The 27,663-nt window shown below is 47.1% G+C and overlaps 1 protein-coding gene across 1 annotated transcript; it reads right to left on the bottom strand.

The window, feature by feature from the left end:
- Positions 1 to 1,302: 1,302 nt before the first annotated feature.
- Positions 1,303 to 27,606, bottom strand: LOC147609235 (E3 ubiquitin-protein ligase RHF2A-like). Its single transcript, XM_086787807.1, has 7 exons — positions 27,394 to 27,606; positions 3,262 to 3,308; positions 3,102 to 3,164; positions 2,898 to 2,994; positions 2,470 to 2,780; positions 2,256 to 2,366; positions 1,303 to 2,132 (listed from the first exon to the last, which is right to left on the bottom strand). Exons 1-7 carry the CDS (start codon positions 27,562 to 27,564, stop codon positions 1,796 to 1,798), a joined length of 1,137 nt encoding a protein of 378 aa, XP_086643933.1. The 5' UTR covers positions 27,565 to 27,606; the 3' UTR covers positions 1,303 to 1,795.
- Between the last annotated feature and the right edge of the window lie 57 nt (positions 27,607 to 27,663).

Genomic DNA, 27,663 nt, shown 5'->3' with positions numbered 1-27,663 from the left:
GGAGGGATGAGGCCTCTAAAATCTGGGGCTTTTGGCTCTTAGAAAGGATCGGACATGCTCACCCCATGTAAGGGAGGGAGGTTGATGATCACGGGTCCGAGTACGCTGGCGTGCACCGAGGTGGTCCCACTGGTGCTCTTGTCAAGCCACTACAGTGGATGGTCGTGACCCAAAAAAAAATATGCGATGGAGATCAAGGATGCACGTCATTCACTCCTCTCGGAGTGTTGTCTCAAGCATGACCTCTCTACAACGGCAATGCTCCAGTTAACACATGCCTCAAACATCTCTGGTCCTCATATCATATGACCCCTAAGAGGGCCAAATCCGTCCCAGAAGAAGCACCAAAATCTTCCTTGATCTCATAATAGGGTAGCATCTAAACAAATAGTAACCTTTGTCCTCCATCTCACAAGTGGTGCATACTCTCCATATATGTGCTTCAATCAACATATCAAACGTAACGGATCCTAATAAAGTCTAGGTCATCACAGTCCACATAGGATAGCCAAGCGTCTACGTTCCAACTCGATAGCTAGTCTCACCTCCCTGTCCAATTCATCAAGCCAAAGTGGTTTCCCATGGAGAGCACATAGAGTTCTCTATCTCATGGGATGCCCCACTAGGCTCTGCCAGACTCAACCCTATGGCAATGAGAATATACCCTCAACTCGCCAATCGCTACTTGCAAGGCTTGTGGCATATCTAAGTACCTTGGGCCCTTGATGAAACCATCCTCAGAAAGTCTAAGAAAATGCTTTGTAAAACTGAAGTTTCGTGGTGTGCGGTAGTGGTAACACCCATGTAGCTAAATGAGATGGTTGATCTCTTGCCATGAGAGATCCAACAACGGAGAATCCAGGCTCTGGAAGGCAGTCCTGCAGGCCGTGCCCATCAAACCAATCAATCACCTGACAGTACCATGATCCGCTATGTCCATTCCGATATAACAGCATCAACTACATAAGGGTCAATCTCGGGAGGTGCTCACAGTCAAGTATGTATCCATGATGAATAAGTAATGGCCATCTATGAGAACGGGCGGCTCCAAACTCTAGTACGACAATCTCATGTGGCACAGATGGCACACATGAGAGCATCATCACGTAGAGTCTCTCAATGCTCTTCCATTTTGCCTAAGTGAGATCCAGTCCCCAGAATTGGGCCCCATACCTCGCTGCTGGGTGCACCAAGATATCAAATAGCCAACACTGGAATGCAAATAGAGAGAGAGAGAGAGAGAGAGCATGCAATATAGTCTGGCTGTTTTTATTATTATTATTAGAGAAATGTTAACTCTGAAAAGTAAAACGTGATTATAAATAGCAATGCTGTAGTTGTATTATCTGAACCTCCTTATGCTAAAAGGTAGAAGCATATTTACATCAAACCAACTTGGTAATATCAGAAGATGTACACGTAATGTAGGACAGAGACCCGATCACACCATCCTTAAGCACATTGCATGAATCGCGACACCAGAAGATTGAACCTGAGAGCGGGCCTCTCTCAGCAAGACACCAGATAAATACCTTCTATGACCGACACAGCAAAGATCCAGCAGCCCTCGAGCAGTTTGTGATGTAAAGGATCTTCACGGTTCTGTCTTGCCCTGCCCTTCAGTACTGGTCTTCTACTCCTTGCAAATGATAAAAATTAGCAGCTTTGAACAGGTCCGTGACAACAGGAATCCCTACTTCCACATAGCACGCCACAAAAGCCTCATTCATGAACTGATGCCCCATTTTGTATGTCACTTCTCTGATTTATCTACAATTGCTTGGGTGGTGTCTATCTAAACAGTTTCAGTTGGTGACTGTGGCAAAGTTCTGCTTGTTCCTTGCCCCTCCAAATGGTTGTCGGTGGTGCACCCAGTTCCAGAACATGCTTCTAATGTACTCCTGCTTTCAGACTCTCTCTCGTCATCCAATACATACGTACCACTAGAAGTGGTTGGTACATCTACTTCTCCCCTCCTTTTCCCACTTAATTCAGGAGATATCCTCTCTAAAACTCGAGCCACACCCGCACTCATATCCCGAGCATGGGCTCCAAGGTCAGACATCCCGTTGTTTTGTGATCGCAACCTGTCCCTAAAGCCTCTGGTAGTTCTGGTAAATGTTTCCTTGTACCTGCACAAAGAGGGAATCAAAATACACCCACTTTGACATGAAGGCGTATGAAGGGCCTGCCTGCATTGCACCCTCATAAGCATAACCACACACACAAGCACATGTGCACACAGCCCCACCAACCTGGATGACACTGCAGCAAAGCGTGACTTCAAGGACTCTGTTATAGAAAACATTTCAGAGAATGCTGATCTTTGCTGATTTTCTTCCACATGCTCAGGGTCTGTGCTGTATCTGTTGCTGAGGGCATACAATTACTCCTTGTCTCCGCCAACAACAAAAAAGATTTATTGAAAGGAATACAAACATCAAAGGTCTGTCCACACATCATACATACCTGTCCAGCCTTCCAGCATCCGAATTGGTGGCACGAGCTCTAAGAGGATCATTCACGCTGCCAGCTGGCTGCTGCCCCCGAGCAGGCCCGACTGTCCTAAAATTTCCGCCCATGGCATCATGACTGTCTGCTGCCAAAGGTACCTGTGTTGGATGTGTTGTAGGCACCACCACAAGTTGTGGGTGATCCTGTGTGCTAGATGAACTGTTGCGCAAAGACTCTCGCCTTGCAAACTGATGAGCTCTAGCAGCCACAGCCAGATGATGCATAATCCTTTCCTCAAAATTGGAATCGTTGGTAAAAACTGGGACCTATATACATAGAAGTAGGAGTAGGCCATATATTTATTACAAAAATACTGCTTCAAGAAATTGCTGAAAATAAAAAAAATTGCAGGAACAACTACAGATGATGGAACAACAGCATACCTGATGGAACTCAAACCCCCCCACTGAATTACTATGCAAGACTGAGGACGACCAGGCAGCAGACCTCTCTTGTTCCACAGCATCCAAGAGCGCTTGGCTGTCACAAATTTGGTTAACATAGAATGCTTAGCTTAGCAAGTCTTTCTTTGCTCTTTCTTAAGCCAGCCCACTCATAATGTCTTTAATCAAAGTTCTAGCCATTACCTGCTAGGATCCTTTAAGCTGAGGGGCTGCCAACACATTGGGCACTCTTTGCTCCTCTGAGCCCTGATTGACACATCAGCAAGACAAGAGCTTGGCAAAAGGCAATAAAGTAAACAAAAAGATCCAACATCTTTTAGGTAACATAGGCAGCACCACTTACCATTCTAGGATGCACTGAAGATGGTATCCATGTTTGCAAGAAGTGACCTACAGATCAGGAAAAGCAATGTTCAGTTTTAAATTATTCCCTAAGTGTTTCGTACATAGTACTAATCCTTGGGATTAGTGGCCTAATCCGGCAAGGTTAGGGGAGCTATAGGATTAGCAGAAAGCAAGCTAATACGGGCGGCTAAGGTTATTATTAATAGATCCATGTGTACTGGCTATTTATAACAGGATAATTATTTATAGTAGCAGTGGGTACCATATAAGTGAAACATGGGTTATTATTGTCATAACCTCACTATTAGTCAAAGTTCAACCAAGACTCTCACTACGTGTGGCAAAGCATAGATCGGCATGCCGAAGGACTGGCATGGATCTGTGGGAGTCAGACCTTAGCTCCTTGTTCAAAGCATACAACTACGGTTAGGAGGTGAGCGGGTTTGTACTAATCACTTGTGTTTTGCATTTGGGAGATCCATGGGGTTGTAACACTTGGTATCAGAGCGGCCTAAACACGACAGGTATTGTAATGCACAAGCGAAGGTCTCAGTAAGCTTCATGGATTTGCAAGATCTATTCACTACCCTTTTGTGCTAAAGTTGATTTGATGCATACTGAAGGTATTTCTCTACACCATGCCTAAGTTTCCATCTCATAAAAAAGTTTATGCTTTTTAGGGCTCTGCTGACATGTTAGGTTACATGGATTCTGAGAGGGGGAATATGCGAGATTCATGTGTGTAAGGGATGTGCAGAAATCTGAGAACTCTTGTTTATCCTGGTCGACTCTCTGAAGACTCTGATTTTTAGGGTTTTGTACCCTAGACATGTAAATCAACCATAGTTGAGGGAAACGGGGAAACGGAAATGAAAATTTTGAGGAGAGCCAAAACGGAAACGAAAACGCCATGTCAGCAAGGAGGGCTAAAGGAGGGGAGGGGTTGAAAATTCATGATTGTTTGTATGCACATGTGATCCCATTATGACATGAATTTTATGGTTTATAAGAATGAAAGGGGAATAAAATGGATATCAGTTGTTGTAGTGTAACATTTTCTTACTAGTTCATGTCGATTTGGGTGGAAAGATCTCCGAAACGTGTGGTGTTGTGGTAAACGGCAAGCTGAAACGTTTCCCTTATTAGCTGAAACGTTTCAGGCAACCGTTTTGGGGTTACCGAAACGCGTTTCAGTCCCCTACCTACCCCGAAACGCGTTTCGGCACTCAAAAACGGTCGTTTCGGGCGTTTCCCGTAACTATGAAATCAACATGTGGTCAAGGGTAACCTTGGATGTGCAGCCCTGGGCTGTACTCAGCCAGACAGCAAGGCTGTAGGCACACACAGGCATGGGACTGGTTGCACAGCCACTTGGTGAATCAATAGACGCAACAGCACATGACCTGTAGGACATGACAGCTGACTGATGGGCAGAAGCATGGCGACTTGGTTGCGCAGCAGCAGTCGCAGCTGGATTACTTGGACGCAACGGTACAACCAGGCTGTTAACGCAGCACACAGGGCTGGTCGGCGCAACAGAGAGAAACGCCCACGCGGCCAGCAGATTGGGTCAATGGAGAGAGATGGAGGCGGGTGCGTGCTGGTGTGCCAGACAGCCAGAAGCCTCTAGAGCAGGCCGCCAGGCTGCCAAAAGAGCCAAGTTGTTTTTTTTTTGGGGGGGTTGGGGGGGGGGGAGGGGGGTTCCTTAAAATAGTTTAAAGCATCTTTGTTTAGAAGGAAGACCTAAGAAGAAAGGCTTACTCGGCCACTTTTGGGAGTTTCTAAAGGGGCGCCCAGTTTTTAAGGGAAAAAAGCTTTATAAGGTTTTTTCTTTTAAACAAAGCTTGGGCGGCCACCTTTTTAATAGAGCACATGCCATCATACTTTATGGGGTGGTTATATTGGCATATATAATATGAGTAGTGCCACATGTGAACATGGGCTAACCAAGGGCACTTTCTCCCTTTGGGTTTTTCCCCTTGGAGATCTAGTGTGAAAGGACACCTATTTTAGTTGATATTATGGAGTTGACCTTCTACCTCCACACATTCCAATGCAATCTTCTCTTTGCATCTCTCATCATCTTCTCTTCACACCTTCTAAAATAGAAGGTGTGAAAGGAAACCTTCTATTTTAGTTGATATTATGGAGTTGACCTTGCAACTCCACACATTCCAATGCAATCTTCTCTGTGTGAGTGTGCTGCTATACCAAACCCTAGTTCAGCTATAGATCCCCTCTTGGGACAACAGTGGCATCAGAGCTGCTCTCCTGGCTGCTCCCTATCGTGCAGGCCATTGCCGTTCGCCATGCTTAGCTGCACCAATCTGTCCAGCAACTTTGCTGGCTTGCCGTTCCGTCCAGCGATTGCGCTCCCTTTCGGCAGTTCACGTTGCTCTGCTCCGCCACCGGTCTTGCCTCCAGCGCCGCCCCCATCCTCCCCTCTTGGTTGCTCTACCCAACGCAGAGCATCACAACATAGCGAAAGAACCTTAAATAATACAATAACACCGCACTTGGCCGGAACAGCCGGCCCCCGTAGGAACTTTATTCACACAAAAGCTTTTACAAGATACCAAGGTGTGGGTGCATACAGCACCGGATTTTCCACAAAGCATCAGCACAAAATTTCTTGCCCAGAACTCAGTCTAAAGCCAAGATACAAACATAGCTCTAGAGGCTGTCTAAAACTGTTCCAAAACAGTCCCCAAAAATCAGCTCATAAACCATCCATAAATTAGCCCAGTATGGAGCCAAAAGCTGGCCCGAACTCCGTGCCAAATCAGCCCCAAAACTGGGCCTCAAATCAACCCCTGCAAAAAGCCTCAAAGCTGTCCCAAAAACTGTCACAAACAGTCCCAATAATCAGCCCCCAAAACACCGCCCTTTTACCTACCAGGGCACCGGGAAAAAGACTAGCTGACAAACCACACATGGGGCTGACTGTAGGGATGTTGTACAGCGACCATGTAGTGTTGTACAGCTATCGTACTGCTGCTTTCCTTCCGACGACTGCGCACGTTCCGTCCGCCGCGACTAGTTTATGTAAATCAGCCCATTGGTTTTGTGATGCATGGTCATGAAAACAAAGTATGCAAGCTTCGAAAAGCACTTTATGGTCTCAAGGAAGCTTTCCGAGCTTGTTATGAGAAGATCCATACTTATTTGACCACATAGGGTTTTCGCAATAGTCCAGCAGAGAGCACTCTCTATGTGAAAGAGGATCATGGCACTTTGATTATGTTCATTCTTTATGTGGATGACATGCAGCCAACTGGAAATGATATGGAAAAAATTTCAGCATTTAAAGCTAAATTGCAAACGTCATTTGAGATGATAGATTTGGGATTGTTGCATTATTATTTGGGCATACAATTTGTGCAGACAGATGTTGGGATTTATATATAGCAATCAAAGTACATTCAAAAGCTGTTGCACAAATTTCGGTTTCAAGATTGTAAGACCATCTCTACTCCTAAGGAGCCAAGGCTAAAATGTTGGGTGTTGGACTCACACACTCACACACACAAACCTGCACATTAGGGTTAGGCGCAGGGTAGAGAAGCTCACGCACAGAAATGAGAGAGAGAGAGAGAGAGAGAGAGAGAGAGCCAAAAGTGTGGTATCCACAAAATGCAAGTCAACCCTTGCATGTGTGCCACATCCATATAATATAGAACTACAAAATATATTATGTGTCCTTTCACACTTGATGTCCAAGGGGAAAAACCACATGGGAAAAAGTGCCCTTGGTTAAGCCCTGTTCACACATAGCACTACCATAAGTGAGCATATGCCTACAAATCCCCCCTGTAGTGGAAGTGTGAACCTGTACAAGGTAGCAGATCACTCTCTGTATGAGAGTAAGCCCAAAGCTTTGCGGAAAGCTTCAAACTTTTCTCGAGGTAAAGCCTTTGTGAATAGATCTGCAACATTATCCTGTGTAGGGCAATAAGATAAACTGATCTCCCCTGCATGTAGCCTCTCTCTGACATAGTGATAATGAATCTCTATGTGCTTGGTACATGCATGAAATACTGGATTTCGTGCCACGGCCATAGCACTCTGGCTATCAGTGAGAATGGTGGTGGGTGTCTGCTGACACTCACGAAGATCAGCCAATAGTCTCCTCAACCATACACAATCTACTGTAGCTGTAAAGACTGCCCTGTACTCAGCCTCACAAGTAGATGTAGCAACAGTGGGTTGCTTTTTACTCAACCAAGATATGCATGAGCTGCCAAGAAAAAAACAATTCCCACTGGTGGATTACCTGGTATCATAATCACCAGCCCAATCTGAATCACTGTATGCATAAAGCTGCAAGCTGCCCCCCCTGGGATAGAACAAACCAAGATCCAGGGTACCCTTAAGATAACGAAAAATGCGTTTGACTGCTTGCCAATGCTTTGTGCCTGGGCTGTGCATGAATTTGCTCAACAAAGACACTCCAAAAGATATGTTTGGCCTCGTGTTACACAAGTAAATGAGGCATCCCACTGCCTGGCTATAAAGGCCGGCCTCAAAAGGCTCTCCAATATCATGCATAGTAAGCCGTACACCTGGTTCTACCGGAGTAGAAATGGGCTTACATTCATCCATGTGAAACCTTTTTAGCAAACTTTTTATGTACTTAGTTTGCTGCATAACAATGCCATCGTCTGTATGCATAAACTGTATGCCGAGATAGTAGTGTAAAGGCCCCAAATCTGACATATCAAATTCAGCTTTCAAATCGGCTTTGAAATCTGAAATTTGTGCTTTGCTTGTACCTGTAATGAGCATGTCATCTACATACAAGATGACTATGAGAATATCGGCATTGGTTTTCTTCACATATAATGTGCTTTCAGCTGGACTATTCTCATAACCTTGACTGGTTAGATGAGCATGTATCTTATCATACCAAGCTCTTGGAGCTTGCTTTAACCCATACAATGCTTTGTGCAACCTGCATACTTTATGTTCCTCACCAGGAACTACAAAACCAATGGGCTGATTTACATATACTTCCTCCTGTAAATCCCCATTTAAGAATGCAGTTTTGATATCCAATTGATGCACTTTCCATCCTTTATGGGCAGCCAATGCAATCACTGATCTTATTGTGGTCATTCTCGAAGTAGGAGCAAAAGTCTCTTCATAATCTATTCCCTTTTTCTGGGAGTAGCCTTTGGCCACAAGTCTTGCTTTGTACCTGTCAATAGTACCATCAGACTTTCTTTTGACTTTGTACACCCACTTTGTGCCAATTACATGCTTGCCTTTAGGCAATTCCACAAGATCCCATGTATTATTCTTCATGATAGAAGAAATTTCAGCTTGCATAGCTTGCAACCAATGCTCATTCTCATGTGCTTCTTCATAAGAAGAAGGCTCTTCTGAATCAAAGAGACCACCCATTGCGAATGCAGACTCCCCACGATATACATTCAAAGCATGGCTAGAACTAGCCCTTGTTCTACCTGTGAGTGGAGCTGCAAGTTTGCTTTCTTGCAAAGTTTTCAGCAACCATCTTGGCACTGACTTGGCTGTGTCTATGGCTGTTTGCTCTTCCCTGACAAGATCTTCCACTTCTTCCACAAAAGGGGGCTGAATGGCTGGCTGGTCCACATGTTCTACATGTGGATTTTCTTGTGTAGGGGCTGGCTGATCTGAATCCCCCCTAATTGCAATGGGTAAAAGTCCATCAAACATGTCCTGAATGCCTGTATCATTGCTTTTATACAAGCTGACCATGGGCTGTTCTGAATTTTCAGCAAATACCACATCTCTACTCACAAAAATCCTTCGTGTAGTTGGATTATAAAGACGGTATCCTTTGCTTTCATTGCTGTAGCCCACAAAAATGCATTTAATTGCTTTGTCATCAAGCTTTGTTCGGAGTTGTTATGGCACATGTGCATATGCCAAACACCCAAATGTACGCATATAATCCACTGTTGGCTTTCAGCTATACCAAGCCTCAAATGGTGTTATGGTTTTCAAAGCTTTTGTTGGGCACCTGTTCAACACATGAGTTGCACACATTATAGCTTCCATCCAAAATTTGTGAGGCAACTTTTGTGCTTTCACCATGCATCTTGCCATCTCCATGAGAGATCTATTTTTCCTTTCAGCTACACCATTCTGTTACGGTGTATAAGGCACAGTACATTGGTGTTTGATGCCCTTTTGAAGCATATAATCCTTGAATGCATTTGACATGTATTCTCCACCTCTATCTGAGCGGAGTGTTTGGACTTTACATGCACACATATTTTCAGCCATTGCTACAAAGTGTCGAAAGCATGTAAACACATCTTCTTTTGCTTTCAAAGGGTAAGCCCAAGCAAACCTGGAGTAGTCATCAATGAATGTGACAAAGTAAAGATGCCCCCCTATGGATGGTGTCCGCATTGGACCACATACATCACTATGTATGAGCTGTAATTTACTTTCAGCTCTAACAGCTCCATCTTTGGGGAATGGTTTCCGTTGCATCTTTCCCAAAATACACCCCTCACATACATGTCTGGGCGGAGACTCAAGAGGCGGCATATTATCAACCATATGATGCTTCTGCAAAAGCATCAAATTCTGAAAATTTACATGCCCAAAACGAGCATGCCATAGCTCTGCATCATGCATAGCAGGAGTGTGGGCAGCCACTGTATTTACATCATAAGTGCGCTTGTCATAGCTGTCCAGCTTATACAAGCCTTTGTATCGTGTTCCAGAAGTGACTATTTCATAACCCTTTGATGGGTCTTTTACCAAACACTTCCCGTCTTCAAATTCAACCTTGAAACCTTGGTCGTTTATGGCTGAGACGGAGAGCAGATTTTTCTTTATCCCTGGAACATACAATACATTTTTCATACATATATTGGCACCATTGGCTGCAATAAGTATGACATTACCAATTCCCTTTACTGGATATGTGGTATGATCTGCACATGATACAGTGCGGCCATTTGAAGCATAAACCAAGTGCTGAAATACATCTTTGCATGAAGTGATGTGGCTCGAAGCACCGCTATCAAAATACCATGATGCATTCTGTCTGTCAGATGCAATGCAAGACATATCAGTGTCTGAAGCACTTGGTGTGTCACTAGTGCATGTGACCAAAAAAGTATACTCTTCCTGGATTACATTAGCTGATTGTTGTGCTTTGTCATCCGAAGAGTCTGCTACTGCATGGCCTGCTTCTTTCTTTTTCTCTTTTGCAATCCTTTTCCTACATTCACTGATGTAGTGTCCAGGCTTATGGCAATAGTGACATTTGCCCTTCTTTTTGGGCTTGTTTGCATCCCCTTTGTCAAACTTTTCACCACTAGAAGAGGGCTGTCCATGACCAGCCTTGCTAGACTGTTGTCCCCCATGCTTAAAGCTCTTTGCTTTACCCTTATCCTTGGCTGCAAATGCCTTTTCTCCACCACAGTTGCTCGATATGTTTGCTCTTGTTTGCTCTTCCTGCAAGAGTAAACCCACGAGCTCTTCAAAAGTGACGGGATCACCACCTCCTCTCATCGAGAGGTTGAGAGAGGTGTGAAAGCCCAAGTAGGAAGGCGGTAAAGAATGAAGAGTGTTGGTGACCATCTGTCTGTCTGGGATAACCTCATCAATGTTGAGCAATTGTTCCTGCAAATCTTTCACTTTGGTGAGATGATCTGCCATGGAGTCACCCTCATCCATAGAAAGAAGATCCAATTGCCTCTTCAAGTAGGCAACTCTTGCCTCGTTGCGTACCTGATACATTGCTTCCAATGTGTCCCATGCAAGCTTCGATGTCTTGCATGAACGAATGTGCGGAATAATAGTTCTTTTCACTGAAAGGGCTATCAATGACATGGCCTGTGCATCTCTAGAGTCCCATCTCTTCTGCTCTTGTGTGGGAGCAGGATCTACATCAGGAGCTCTTTGAGCACCCCCCCCCTTTGAGGCGTGGCTGGCTGAATGGTATGTGGGCGTGTGTCATCACCACACACGATGCCCAAAGCCCTTTGGCTACCAACAAATTACGGATCATAAAACTCCAGAGGGAGTAGTTAGATCCATCCAGCTTGTCCTCCTGGGTGAGCACACCAAATACATCTGTAGAATTCTGTGCCATGTAAACAAAGTATAACTGCAAGCAAACCAAGCACCAATGTGCACTGCCAGGCAACCAAATGTCCTGTGCAAATGTATGCCTGCAAACCAAAGCCAGTGTAAACCTGCACCAAATTGTCCAATTACACTCAATGTGTATACATACGCGACAAATCGCAACTGTAATGCCCAATTACATGCTCCAATCAGAAAATCCCCAATTTTTATGCACTCCAATCGCTTCAATGTGCATCTAATTGGCCAATTTTCACAAAAGCCCCAAATTTCTGCAAATGTAAGAGTTTCAATTTGCCAATTTTGACGTCAATTTTGAAAACCCCCAAATTTCTGCAAATTAGAGACGTTCAATTTGCTGATTTTGACCTCAATTTTGAAAATCCCCCAAATTGCACCTGCAATTTTTCTTTCAATCTGACTTGCACAGCATTCATTGTCTGCAAAATCGGCATATGACCTGCCCTGCAATGGCTGCAGATTTTGTATTTGGGTTTGATAAAAAAATTTGTACAGAAAAATACCTTCAGGCAAGGGCAGCAGGCTTGGAGCAGACAAATTGAAAAAGAACTTGGGCGATGGAAGAAGTCGTTGCAGGTGGCCAGTCGTTGCAGGTGGAGAAGGCGGATGGCTGTGGGCAGCCGACGGGGAGTAGGGACTGAAGCTTACGGAGCTGATGTCGTAGGCTAGCTGCACCAGGCAATTAACGAGCTAGTCGTCGGAGTAAGGCGGGCGTTGAAGACGGAGCCGCTGGGCGTTGGTGTCGGGCGAGCCAGAAGCGGGAGACAAAAGCGAGTACGACGCTGATGAATAGTCGGGCGAGTCGTCAGTCGGGCAGGCGTGAGCCGGTAGGCGCTTCAGACGCAGGCTCCCTGCGCTGGAGTCGGACACGGTGTGCCGGTTGAGACGGACCATAGACGACGGCCTGAACGGAGACGCCGGACGGTAGAAGCGACTGAGTCGTCGGCCGGCGGTTGCCGTGAGACGGAGCGCAGGGCGGCGACTGGAACAAATATGCCGGACGTGGTCGACGGTCGGAAGGGAGCACCAGCCGGGACGGAGCGTTGCTGTAGCGCCGGAACGGAAAGGTGTTGACGTCGACCGGCTGGGGGCTCTGACGGAGGAACGGAACCGCGACGGGCACCGGCTGTTGGATGAACGGAGCCACGTATGTTGCTGTGGCCGCCGGCTGGGAACGGCGGTGCCGCCCGCGAGCTGGGCGGTGGTGGTGGGCTCCCCACTAGTGCCGCCCGTTCCTGGTGGCTGGACGGAGGAGCTCCGACGGAACCAGATAATCCGGCGACGGAATCCGACGGACGAAAACACAGCGACGACGGAATTCGACGGACGGAACCACAGTGGCGACGGAATTTTGCAGGAATTTTTCCAGCAGCAGGATATCAGGGCCAGCTCCCAGCTCCCAGTTCTGATACCAAATGTTGGGTGTTGGACTCACACACTCACACACACAAACCTGCACATTAGGGTTAGGTGCAGGGTAGAGAAGCTCACACATAGAAATGAGAGAGAGAGAGAGAGAGAGAGAGAGAGAGAGAGAGAGAGAGAGAGAGAAATGAAATGAAATGAAATGTTATATTAACGTCTTCAAAAGGCCATAATGACCTATGAGACCAAAAGTTACATCATGGTGGATCTGATACAATGTCTGGATAAAAAAACCGAGAAAATGAAAAATAAAGATGATACTACTGGCACCTAGAAAATGAAACTGGAACTGGAAGGTACACTATGGAGATACCTCCATCTCATAATATGTGCCGCATCGGACACTGGCGGATCTCCTCAATATCCTCTGTGGTCAGCACCCTGACTGGGTGTCCCGCATGCCTCGCAAGAATAATCCGAATCTGCCGCTGCAACCTCCGTCTATGCTGGGATGCCCTCCTCCGTAGTCGTGGGCGTCTGGACCACCCAAGCTCAATCGCACGATCAATCAGTGTACCCCTGGTGTGGGCGGTATCCATGTCCTGCTGCTGCTGTGGTCCATCTGGCGCAGTGATGGCTGGACTAAAGAAGTCTGTAATGTGCCTCTGAGTCTGGCTCTCTGTGCGCCTAAGCAGGCTATCTCTATGTCTCCGCAGCTCAAGCAAGAACAATCCCAAACACCTCTGGTCCTGGTACCCCATGACTCTGGAAAGTGGTCCAAAACCCTCTCTGAATAAACAGTGGAAACGACCACGTATCTCATAGTATGCAGTACAATGGCATATATAATGCAGCTCTGTCTCTGGCTCCCCATGGCATACTCGGCATATCCTGGCCTCAGCTGGTATACCTCTATATCGGCCAATCTCAATCTCAAGCTGGTGTGAGGATGTGCGAATCTGACCAATAGCACATCGTACTGCATGAGACAAGTGTACATCCATGTAACTGGGTCTGATCACAAAACCATCTGCTGTGAGCTGAAGAAAATGCTCTCTGTAGAAAGCCATCTTCGTGCCCAGCTCCTCAGTCGGCTGTATCCATGTCCTCCTAATGTCCAGCTGAACTAAATCCTGACGGATGATTCTGGTAATCTCTGTCCGTGTAAGAGTGAGAGAGGGTGCCTCCAGAGAATACTGGAAGGGAGGCAATCTGTCCATGCTAAAACCATGTGCCTGGAACCAAGATGTCACCTGTCCATACCAACAAGCCGTGTCTCCCTGTAAAGCTAACTGTCGGGAGGACTCCAGGGCGAGCCGTGCATATCTGTCTCGGGGGAGATCCCACAAGCCATGTGAGAGAGAGAGAGAGAGAGAGAGAGAGAGAGAGAGAGAGAGAGCCAAAAGTGTGGTATCCACAAAATGCAAGTCAACCCTTGCATGTGTGCCACATCCATATAATATAGAACTACAAAATATATTATGTGTCCTTTCACACTTGATGTCCAAGGGGAAAAACCACATGGGAAAAAGTGCCCTTGGTTAAGCCCTGTTCACACATAGCACTACCATAAGTGAGCATATGCCTACATAAAATTGAGCATGTATGATGTTGGAGAGCCTTTTGATATGTGTGTTTACAGCCAAGCAGTGGGTTGTCTCATATACTTATGCAACACACCCCCGGATATTTAGTTTTGGGTTTTCCAACGTAGCAAATTTATGCACAACCCAGGTACAAAGCATTGGCAAGCAGTAAAGTGGATCTTCCGCTACCTTCAGAGCTCCCTGGCTCTTGCTTTGGTATATCCCAAGGGGGCAACTTGCAGTTACATGCTTACAGTGGGCTGGTGACTACGATACACGGCAATCCACCAATAGGAATTGTTTCTTTTTCGAGAATTCATGCATATCATGGTTGAGCAAAAAGCATAGTCACAGGGGACGGAAGGGACGAGTGCTTGGAACGGAGGGATGCCGAAACGGAACGGACCGACGACGGGGACGGAAAGACGTCCCCTAAGAAGCGTCACTCACAGGGGACGGGGACGGGGATGCCTCAGACACGGGGACGCCAGTGGGGGACGGCTTTGTGGGGGGACGACAGGGAGCCGTTGCGCGTTTTTCTGCCGTTGCGCTCGTCGTTTCTAGCCGTTGCAGTCGCCATTTCTAGCCGTTGCAGTCGCCGCTTGGCCGTTTATGGCTTGGGCCTTGGCCCTTGAGCCTTTGAGGCTTAGCCCTTTCTCTCTCTCTTGCCTATCTATATAAGAACAAGCCTCTACAAGGCTACAAGCACACACAACTTTCAAGCTTTCAAGCTTCTTCTAGCTTCCAACTTCCAAGTTCCAAGCCTCTCACACAAGGCCTCTCTCTCTCTCTCTCTCTCTCTCTCTCTCTCTCTCTCAAGCCTCTTGAGTCTTGAGTCTTCCAACTTCCAAGCCTCTAGGCTCTAGGCCTCTCTCTCTCTCTCTCTCTCTCTCTCTCTCTCTCTCGAAGCACATCATAGCTCTCGAAGCACGGGTCACGAACCTCGAACAAGAGAACACGGCACTCAAGGAGGAGGTGAGTGCATTGAAAGTGGAAATGGTAGCCATCAAGAATGCTGAGAAGGAAGAAGGGGAGATCAATGACAACACTCTCATGGCCATCAAAGAAGAGATCTCCAAGGAGATCACAAAGGACATGGAAGGAAAGCTCGAAGCCAAGCAGTCAGGATGGGTCGAGGTGGTGAAGAAGAACATCCGTAAAGAAGTGAGAGAGGAAACTCAAAGGGAAGAAAACCAAATCATTCACACCACCATTGAGGAGGAGAAGATGAGGCATGCCCGCCGCCTCAACATTCGAGTCACAGGTATAGCCGAGACACCCGACTCCACTCCCGAGAAAGATGGACAGCTTCTATGCATGAAGCTCGGCTACAAGGAAGAGCACCCTCTCCCCTTCACCAAAGCATGGAGAGCCGGGAAAGACTCAACACGCAAGCGAGCCCTTATCCTACAGTTTGTAGGAGAGACGGAGAGGGTCACCTTCATGAGGAAGAGGGTTATACTACGGGGTTTAGAGGGAGCTCCTATTTTCTTGGATGATGATCTCACGAGGATGCAGCTTGAGCATAGGAGAACTTGCATGCCACGAGTCTTACACGCGAGGAGAGAAGGCAAGAAGGCCTTCTATCGAGATGGTCGGGTCATCATTGATGGCCGGCCCATGGATTAGCGGTTTGGGGCCTATGGGACACAGACCAGGCCACTGACAGAGATACACATAGCAGTATGGAACTGTAATGGTTCACTATGGGTGCAGCCTGGACGACTGGAGCATGTTATGGTGGGGAGAGACATCATACTTCTGACAGAGACACATCAGAGCCCAGAGAGAGGGCTACCTCGAGTAGAGGGATTCCAGTGGGAGTCAGCATACAGGAGGACCACACGCCAGGGTACCTCGAGAGGGTCGGGGGGAGTAGCAGTCCTATTCAGACGAGAGCTACAGGGGAGACTGAGAGTGGTAGCACAGGATCCAGAGGCCAGATACATGTGGATCAGCTTACAGCTCTCACAGGACAGGGTTATATACATAGCTCTATGTTACTTTTCTCCATCAGGATCCTCCTATGTCATTACAGAGGACATGCCACAGGAGGAGGAGATAGGAGCCTCGCCATACACTTGTTTGTCAGAGGAGATTATGCATTATTCTACACTAGGGGAAGTATTTCTTACGGGCGACTTCAATGCCCACACACAGAGCAGACAGTGTGAGGTGTATGACTATGATGACATGGAGATCCTCCACCCTGTGGATCCAGAGGAGATAGGGGCTAGTCGGGCATCAGAGGACACTGGACTAGACAGAGGACATTATGGGGACCACTTACTAGAGTTGGGAGCCAGGCATCGTCTCGTTATTTATAACGGGATGCTACAGTGGCCGGGATCAGGAGGGCTGACATGCTTCCCACATGGGGGTCATACACGGACCGGAGGCACGGTGGTAGACTACATTATGGGGTCTTTGGAGGCATCACAGCTTGTCACCTCATTCTCCATTCCACCTCGTCCTATTGGGGCAGATCATACATACTTGGCATTTTCACTAGCCGGATCACCAGTATCACCAGCCCCCCACATACCGACGCCACACACTACCATCTACTTCACACATGACATGGCAGACATATACACTGGCAGAGTAGAGGATGGGCTCCTACTCATGGATCCCCTGGCATCTATGGATACCATTACAGCCCAGCTCGCATCACTCCTACACACGGCTGCATTACAGAGCTTCCCACATCGTGTACACTCAGGAGAGCCTGCGAGACCTGGGACTATGCCCCAGAACAGATGGTATGATGACGAGTGCAGAGCCCTATACTCACGACTCCGCATACAGAGAGCCTTGGGAGCCATCACAGAGCAGGAGTCGAGGAGAGAGATGAGGAGACTTACTCGCCGCAAAAGGCGGGCCTTCGCAGAGATACAGGAGCTAGAGATCTTTCATTTCTTCATGAGTAGAGATAGCCCTGTCTCATGGCGGCACTTCAGAGAGCCCCGGACCCCGACACCTATTGCAGACCCACAGACATGGCACACATATGCAGAGGGTCTATACCATGCCCCACAGCAGCCACCTATACCTCAGCCACAGGAGCCTCGACCTACCACAGCTAGCTTCTTTACCCACTCGATGGTACAGGAAGCTATCCGCCGCCTACAGCATGGACGGGCTGCCGACCATATGGGCCTGCAGGGTGAGCATCTCATATATGCAGTAGATTCTTTAGCTCCTTTTCTTGCACACCTGTTTAACAGGGCACTAGCAGAGGGTTTGCCTGCGGAGTGGACGATGCACACCATTGTGCCGATTCACAAAACAGGGGATATGCTCGATCCGAGCAACTACAGGACGGTTATGGTTGGCCACGTGCTGGCCAAACTCTATGGTGCAGTGCTGGAGCAGGAGCTTAGCTTATATGCTGAGCGAGCAGGTTTACGCTCATCAGGGCAGGCAGGCTTCAGGAGAGCTTTCTCTACCACTGACCATGTATTCACTTTGAGATGTATGATTGATCAGGCCAGAGTGAGGAAGAGAAAGCTCTATTGCTGCTTTGTGGATTTCCGCAAGGCATTTGACACAGTACCACGAGAGAGGCTCTTTCAGCGCCTGCAGTCTCTTGGCATACCAGCAGATATGACATGGGGCATCTATGCATTATATGAGCAGGTTTTTGGGCGAGTCAGATGTCCAGGAGGTATGTCCGAGACTATTGCTAGCACCATTGGTGTGAAGCAAGGATGCCCACTTTCCCCCACGCTATTTGGGTTATACATTGATGAGGTGGCTGACTTCATTACACGGGGAGGCGGAGATGGAGTTGATTTAGCAGGTACCTCAGTACATATTATGCTCTATGCTGATGATATTGTATTAGTGTCTGAGTCCCCCGGTGGTCTACAGCAGCATCTACATGCACTCCATGATTTCTGCACACACAGGGGTCTTACTGTGAACCTTGGGAAAACCAAGGTTATGGTCTTTCATACATCGAGACAGGGCAGGAGTCAGCTGACATTCACTCTCGCAGGATGCCAGGTGGAGGTGGTGACATCATACGTGTACCTAGGGGTTACCTTCTCTGCAGCAGCCACACGCTTTACCATGGGTTCAGCAGCCAGAGCTAGATTGACACGGGGATATGCAGCATTGGCTATGCTAGAGAGACAGTGCCACCAGGCGCATTTTCAGGAGCCCCGGACGAAGGGGTGGCTATTTGACACATTAGTCACACCGGCATTGATGTATGGAGCAGCAGTATGGGCGCCAGGCCTTGCTACACATTGGTGGACACAGATAGAGAGACCACAGGCCCTCATGATGGCACGCATGATACGCAGCAAACCGTCAGTACCTCATGACATTATCCGAGCAGAGTTTGCTGCGCCTCCTATGATGGTAGAGGCCATATTTCAGACTATATGCCTGCTAGACAGATTCAGAGAGATGCCACAGGACAGATTATCATACAGAGCTTTTCAGGCATCTAGACAGTTGGCTGAGGCAGGAGACAGAGGATCATGGTATGCACAGGTCACACATTGGTTCTCACAGCATGGCCTAGACATGGATCATCTACCACCATTCCAGTATGACAGGGATGCACCACATATCCGTCTCTCTCATAGTGAGAGGAACAGAGTATTGAGACAGGATCTATGGCAGCTCTATACACGAGAGACATGGATATCGCCTACACAGCCTCTTCCACCGAAGATGCTATACTACAGAGATCACTTCATGAGTATCACTGATGATGGATTTATAGAGAGGCCTAGATACATGGAGGGCTTTTTACCACACGGCTCCCGAGTGGCTATTGGTCAGCTCAAAGTTTCATCACACCGATTGGAGATTGAGACTGGCAGAGCAGCACGGATCCCCCGAGAGGAGAGGGTATGCAGATTGTGCAGAGAGGAGGTGGAGAGTGAGGAGCATTATGTATGCAGATGCAGAGCATATACAGCCATCAGAGAGAGATATCCCATTTTATTCAGAGAGCCACATTCCCTACGCCAGATCTTTGAGGCAGCAGACCAGCGCATACTGGGGAGATACATTCTAGACATACAGCGCCACAGAGAGACATTATTACAGGCTCAGACAGCTCGAGAGGGGGGGCGACAGACACAGATTACTACATTTTTTCAGAGATCCATACCCCTCCCAGCCCCTACACGGCAGGGAATTACTCTCCAGAGAGCAGAGACACTTAGAGCCCGCAGGAGACAGAGGACACCTGGCTTTCGGACACCACGCCTATACCAGAGAGAGATGACAGAGATCAGAGCTCAGTTTCATAGAGAGGGTGAGGAGCGACTGGCTCGCTTCAGAGCACACCCAGGCATGTTCTTCAGAGAGCTGTGGACACCCCCTTCACTGATGTATACCATTTTATACCCCCAGTATGGTACAGGATGGAGCTAGCTAGGTTGCATATCATGATTGTATACTCCATGCATATAGCTTTGCATTCTCCTAGTAATAGAGCTCCATCCCCTACACACCCAGATTCAGCTTTTTTATTCAGTACTTTTTCATTTTGTTGGGATGACAGAGGATACCCCATACATGTACTCCGATTTGTCTCATAGGCCGAGTTCGGTCTTTTGGAAGACGTTAATAAAATCTTTCTTTCTTTCTTTCTTTCTCTCTCTCTCTCAAGCCTCTTGAGTCTTGAGTCTTCCAACTTCCAAGCCTCTAAGCTCTAGGCCTCTCTCTCTCTCTCTCTCTCTCTCTCTCTCTCTCTCTCTCTCTCATTCCTCAAGGCTCAAGAGTCAAGCCATCTTCAACCATGGCATCCTCCTCACGTGCCGGGGCTTCCCGTAGGACAACGGGATGGACATGGTGGGAGGAGGTTAACTACACCCCATCCGCTCATGGAGGCGGTTCTCGGCCATGGGTATGCAAGCTTTGCCCATACTGGCGAACGGGTGGCGCCGACAAAGTGCGAGCCCACCTCTTGCATGAGAGTGGGCATGAAGTGAGGTTTTGCACGAATGTCACGCCCGAGAAGAGACGGAAACTTCTTGACAAGCTTAGTGTCTACGAGGCGGTCGAAGCGACAAGAAGGACACCATGAGTGGCCGTGGATCCCGCGACGATGGGGAGAGGAACTCAAGCCTCTACAATGGAGTCATGTGGTGGATCGGAATGTTACTCCATCCACGACGCCGGCACCCTCCATCTCCACGGCCTCTCAACCATTACGTGGCCCACGACGACAATCTACACTTGGGGAGAATTGGAACCCCAAGTTGAAGGAGGAGGTGGATATGGCGGTGGCCCGCTTCTTCTTCCACGACCACATTGCCTTTCAAGCGGCTAGGTAAGTGCAATCGATCATTGCCAATTCATCATTCATGTTTTCATCATCCTAGTCCCCTTCTCATTAGTAAATTACTTTCTTGAATAGATCTAAATACTTCAAGGTCATGGTTAAGAAGATTGGGGAGTATGGCTCAACCTATACGCCCCCCTCATCCGAGAGCTTGCGCACTACATTGCTCGAGAAGGAGAAGCGCATTGTAGAGCAAGCGGCTGACAACACAAAGCGGCAATGGGAGAGGAACGGAGTCTCCCTCATTGTGGATGGATGGAGTGACACCCGCAAGAGGAGTATTCACGGCGTGGTTGCATATTCCCGCGGAGAGATGTACTTCATCTCATCTCATGATGCATCCGGCACTGGGAAGAGCGCGGATGTGCTTGCGGCGGAGTGGGCTACCACCATGGAGATCGTTGGCCCCGAGCATGTAGTGGGCTTTGTTGCGGATGGGGAGCCTTCCAATAGGGCGGCGGGAGCTATTCTCCAAGGTATGTATGGACATCTCACGGTGTCTTTCTGTATGGCTCATTACCTAAACAACCTCCTCAAGGACATCAGGGCATTACCATGGATCAGCCCGCTCATTGAGGAGGCCAACACCATGGTCTCCTTTGTCCTCAACCACCAAAGACTTCAGCATGAGTTCAACAAGAGGTCCGGTCTCTCTCTCCTCAAATATTCCGACACCCGGTTTGCCTACAACTTTCTCATGTTGGGCCAGTTAAAGGATTGTAGCGGTGCTTTGAGGGGGCTTTTCCTTAGCGACAAGTTTGTCGCCATGCAAGAGTCCCATACAAACACTGGCCAAGAATGTAGGCTACGGGCGGATGACGCCTCTTGGTGGGAGCGTGTGAAGACCATAGATGCTATGGTGAGGCCCATAGTCCACCTATTAAGGATTGTAGACGCTATGCAACCATGCATAGGCAAGGTCTACGAGGCCATGGATCGCATGATAGAGAAGTTGAAAGACTTCGTGCCTGACGAAGACAAATACGAGGAGATCCATGCCTTGTGTCTAGTAAGGTGGAATTCCTACTACTCTCCATTGCATGCAGCAGCTTATGTGATGGACCCAGAATTCCAAGGCAACAAGCAGGAGAGCGATTGGGAGGTGAGCGCTAGATGGAGGATCATCTTAGATCGTCTTGTGCCTGATGCATCGGTTAGACGCAAGATCAGGGACCAGCTTTCGATGTACAGGTCATTTCATGGCTCCTATGGCTATCATGATGCACAGGTTGACCGCTCCAAAGTTGGTGCTGCTCTATGGTGGGAGGACTTTGGTTCGGATGGACCAGAGTTGCAGCAGCTTGCCATCCGCATACTTAGTCAGGCCGTCAGCTCCTCTTGCTTGGAGCAACTTTGGAGTACCTACAGCCACATTGCCTCTAGGAAGAGAAACTGACTCCATCCACATCCACATCCACATACATCCAAATCCACATTCCATATCTACATCCATACATCTATTTCCACATACATCTTTTCTTTCACATACATCCTTCATATACATACATCTACATCATTTCTTTCACATACATATAACTACGTCCATTCTTTCACATACATACATCTCCATCTATTCCTCGTTCATTTTCATCTATTTGATTCGTTTCACATCCTCGTATCTATTTATAGAATACAAGAGAATTCTTATTTTTGATATAAAAATTCTTTTCGCATCTATTTATGCATAAATTTCATTTTAAGAAGAATAACACTTTCGAAGTAAAAATCAAATTTTTATGCATCTTCCTATGCATAAATTCATTTAAATGAGAATGACACTTTTGAATTATAATTTGGGTACGATGGTATGGGAAAGAGCCATATTTTACATGGCCTCTTGAGCACCAACAGACTTGAAAAATCCACCTTGGGTACTAATTACTACCGTAAAGGGTAGAGCGTGCCAATGACCTTGTCTTCGTCAGCGCGAACTTGCGAATGCTTTGCAAGAGCGTGACCAAGAAGGCAGATTCCTTCACCGAGTGGGAGATGAGTCAACAAGAAGAGCAACAAGAGGATGAGGTGCAAGAGCAGCATGCCCGTGAGGATAAGACTGAGGATGAGCTTGATGCTTCTTTGGCACAAGCTACCCATGACCATGAGGCGAGCACTTCACGTGGATGATCATTCATGGATCATGATTCATGGGCCTTACTACTTAGCTCTAGCCTCTAGCCTCTAGTCTTCAGCACTTTTTTGTCATTGACTCATTTGAGTCCATCCATGTATTCTACCTCCTTAAGGCTTAGTCCCGACTCTTGAGTCATGACTCATTTTGTATCTACTTAATTATTAATATAACTCAAAAGCTTACCATTTTAGTGTAAATTTGTGCTCATTTTGATGTACTTCCAAAGTAGAATAAGTGTAGAGTAGAAAAATTTAAAAAAAAAAGTATTTTTGAGTGTCGTTCCCTCCCCCTCCCCCGTCCCCGTCCCTTGTGACTGGCAAAAAGCAACCCACTGTTGCCACATCTACTTGTGAGGCTGAGTACAAAGTAGCCTTTACAGCCAAGGTAGATTGTGTATGGCTGAGAAGATTGATGGTTGATTGTCATGAGTGTCAGCAGACACCCACCACCATACTCACTGACAGTCAGAGTACTATAGCCGTGGCACAAAACCCAGTGTTTCATGCACTTACTAAGCACATAGAGATTCATTATCATTATGTCAAGGAGAGGATTCATGCAAGGGAAATCTCATTATCTTACTACTCTACACAGGACAATGTTGCAGATCTGTCCACGAAGGCATTGCCTCGAGAGAAGTTTGAAGCTTTCCGCAAAGCTTTAGGCTTACTCTCCTACAGAGAGTAATCTACTACCGACCTTGTACAGGTTCACATTACCACTAAGGGGGGATTTATTGGCATATATGCTATGAGTAGTGCCACATGTGAACATGGGCTAACCAAGGACACTTTTCTCTCTTTGGGTTTTTCAGGGACCGGGGACGGGACGGGGGACGGCCATGAGTAGGGAATGGAGACGGGGGAGAGAACGGCACTCAAAAAATACTTTTTTTAAAAGTTTTTCTACCCTACACTTATTCTACTTTGGAAGTACATCAAAATGAGCACAAATTTACACTAAAATGGTAAGCTAGAAGCAGCTTGAAAGTTGAGGGAGAGAGACTAGAGAGAGTAGATATACTCAAGTCTCATAGAGTGTGGCTTGAGGCTTGAAAGTTGAGAGAGAGAGAGAGCTGCTTGTACTTTGAGGCCTTGAAGCCTTGAAAGTTGAAGGGGTGTGTGTGTGCTTGTAGCCTTGTAGAGGCTTGTTCTTATATAGATATTAGATAGGCAAGAGAGAGAGACAAGCCTCGAGGGCAAGAGAGAGAGAGAGGCAAGGGCCAAGGCCCAAGCCATCCCCAAACCGCCAAGCCAAAAGCCATAAACGGCGAAGTGTCTCCAAACGGCTACAAACGACCAGAAAAATGGGCAAAAAAACTGGCAGAATGCGGCGCAACGGCTCCCTGCCGTCCCCCACAACCGTCTCCGTTCCTAAAGGCGTCCCCCTCCCCGTCCCTTGTGAGTAACGCTTCCAAGGGGACGTCCGTCCGTCCCCTTCCGTCCCCATCGCCGGTCCGTCCCGTTTCTACGTCCCTCCGTTCCAAGCCCTCGTCCCTTCCGTCCCCTGTGACTATGGTTTTTCCCCTTGGATATCTAGTGTGAAAGGACACCACCACTTTTATTGTATTTTGATATTATGGAGTTGACTCACTAGCTCCACACATTCCAATGCAATCCATTGTGTGAGCATCAATCACCATCCACTGTGTACTTACTGCTGCTAATTCTGTGTATGTCTCCCTGTAGAACCCTAACCCTGATCTGTCCCAACATACACAAACATTGTGTGTGCCAAGAACGAGACATAGGACGTAATGACTAGTATTCGGATCTTGAGTAAGCGAAAGAGAGCTTAAACGAGCTCTTACCGCAATTCAGCTTCTTGCCTTTGAGTACAACCATCTTATGGTTGATGTCCACGCTTCCAGGGATCCATTTCCACTCCCAGCTGAAATTAGGGTTTTCAGAAGGTATTCGGACTCCAAAATTGGGACTTTTAAGTGCAAAAGATGCCCAAAGCAGAGGGCTACAAAAAATTTGGGAGCAGTGGAATACTTAGGAGGCTCCATATTCATGAATAGAAGAGGAATTTAGCAAATTGGTGATCATATGGAGACTACATCAGTAGAAGACAAGATTTCTCAAGCTTTCATGGCTATGGGAATCATGAAAAAGACAAAAAACAACTTTTCCATAAGTGCGTGTGTCCAAAAATGAAAAGAGAAGCCCCCATATGGTCGACGCCCACTTCTAGAGAAGGAGAGAGAGGGAAGATAAGCTTTCTCAACATATAGAGGATGAGTGGAGGATGCCTATTGGGCCACCTGTCCAAATCATCCCTCTTGACATGTGGGAGGTCGCCCAAAGCTCATAACAGGCAGAAAAGGGCGCCTAAATATGTGCCTAGCCAACCAAGAGTGAAAACTAGTCTGCCCGAACTTAACTTGGGCGGACACACTTATTAAAGTGTGGACTTGCAAAACAAAAAAATTTACCATTTGCTCATAAAATGAGCAACATAAAGTAAAGTAGTATACTTACCACATGTCTACATTCCACAAGCGTGGTCAAAAGACAGTTTCACTCGCACGGTTTACAAGAGGGCATCCCCAACTCATGAACTACACACACAATTCACACATGCAACAAAACAGTTCATGCGAAAACAGGTTCAAAACCTTACACGCATAGATGCAATGCAAGAATGCACCATGGAATAGTTTCCCATTTCATTTAGCTAGTAACCCATGGTACCATTGTCACGTGCATCCCGCACTTGGATGCCACATAGGCATATCTCAAAAAGAAGGTGTAAGACCTGTGGTGGAAAACTGGTCCCATGTGAGCTCAGTCCAGGACGAGTCGGGCAGGGTTCCACTCCATTCGTCTGAGGTCAGGTGTGCATTGTCTTGCACATGCATCCAAGGTCAGGTGTGCATTGTCCTGCACATAAAGCAGTGTCAGTGCGCGCTGTGTCTCTCCCTTTGGAATGATGTCAGTTGCTCTGTGTTTGGTCTGCGACTAGATGTAAGACGACTGTGTAGAACTTAGGTTTGCTTTAAGTATAGGCATGGGAAAGGCTATGAGCCACCCCAAGGGGGCCAGGAAGGCCCCATGCCTTACCCACCAGCCCTAGTGTGGACTGGGCAGGTTGTCAGCCAGCCCAAGGGGCCTGGCCAAGCAGCCGACAGGGCCTATGGGCTAGCCCAACCAGTCGGCCAAGTATGGGGGCTGCCCATACAGGTTGCGCAAGGCTACCCAGTGGCCAGATTCATGCGCATGTGGCTAGCAGCCTTGTTGGTGTGAGAACGCTGACCTTTACGAGCATAAATTGCTATTGTAGCTAGTCATGAGCATATTTATGCTGGCCGCCTATGATTGAGCGGGCCGACCAGGTCTAGGAAGGAGTATAAATACCCAAGGCATAAATTCAGTCCATCATTCTCAGTGCATCAAGCATCAGAGAGGATGCATCAGTTCTGGTGGAACATTGCACATGTTCAGCACTGAGAGATCATCTAATTGGTCAGGATCTACCTATGATAATACTGAACACGTTATGTTCGGTATGGATGCCAACCCACGTTTCGCTTGAGAATTAAAACTTGAAGTTGTAGTTCTAGGTGTAGTCCTAGAGAGAATTGATACAATCAATTCCACACTTGTGCATTTGACAGATGTAACATGCAACGGAATTATGCGTAGATGAAGGATCCTGTCATACAAAGTCTCACACCGCCTGCTGTATCTTGAGTTTCATGAGACTTACTTTCACTTCAAACTTCAATAGATGAGAGAGAGATATGTATTTGTACACTTTATTGGGTGCCAAATTACCCACTGAAGGACCCCCTCTTATTGCAGGAGTATTTGCTTTATTTCTTTGAAGAGAATGACTGTATGATTGACTTTGGGGCTATAGATAAGCCAAACACAAGACCTTCGGAAGACCAAGAGTCAAGCTGATTGTACACTGCTGTAGAAGCACCAATGATCACCAATCTCGACGCCAATGCACTCTTCCAAGGGGCTGTAGGAAGGTTGCAAGACTGAGGCTGAGAGAAGGCTGATTGGAGACTTTTCTATTGTGAATATGCAACAATGATGGCTGGTATGCAGGTTGAGATGATGCGTTTTTCTACAAGAGGATGAATGGTGGAGAAGCTGCGTTTCTTACCAACGATGAGCAGAGGAGTGCCTGTAGATGCTTACGGGATGCTTGAATGCTGAATGAATGCAATCGCTTGCTATTTATATGCATGGACTGAGCTAGTCAACTAGCAGCAACCGACTTGCTAAATATATCATATATGCTGAATATAATGGTGTTAATGCTGGCCGACTGGATAATAATGCTGCCGCCTAGATATTAAGCTTGGATAAAAAGGTCTAAGGAGCAACCCCACAACCCTAACTGGATCTGAACAGCAGAGACAAGACCTAAAACCTCAAGTCGTAGCAAACAAAGATCCTAATCGAGATCAGAGAATAGAGAGCATAATCAAAGCCCTAACTGAAATCACAGCACAAGCCACCAAAAATTTCCTTACCCTAACTGTTGTACAACATAATCGAAACCCTAACTGTTAACCAATATCACACAAAAGCAGATAAACCAAAATCATAACGAAAAGAAGGTAGCATAAACGAAACCATATGTAAAATCAGAAGAAGAAACCCTAACCGTGATAGGGTTGATGTCGCAGAAGAGGTCGAGGCAAATACTGCAAGAATCGTCGCAGGCCTCCTGGACTCCGCCCTCGACAAAGGCAGCCGCAGAAGACAGATGAGCCTCCAGGGTACCCATAGCTCCCTTTACTTTGCTTAGGGTGACCTTACATACATACATACACATATAAAACACAAAAATATGTGTGTGAGAGAGAGAAAGAGAGAGAGAGAGAGAAACACTAGGGTGACCTCTTTTCCAATTTATAGATCAATTTGTTACATT

The sequence above is a fragment of the Cibotium barometz genome, chromosome 51 (genome assembly GCF_041138505.1).
Source record: "Cibotium barometz isolate CiBa-2024 chromosome 51, ASM4113850v1, whole genome shotgun sequence".
In the NCBI taxonomy this organism is placed as follows: domain Eukaryota; kingdom Viridiplantae; phylum Streptophyta; class Polypodiopsida; order Cyatheales; family Cibotiaceae; genus Cibotium; species Cibotium barometz.
Note: the sequence above shows the minus strand (reverse complement) of the source record. Positions and strands in the feature narration are given on the sequence as shown.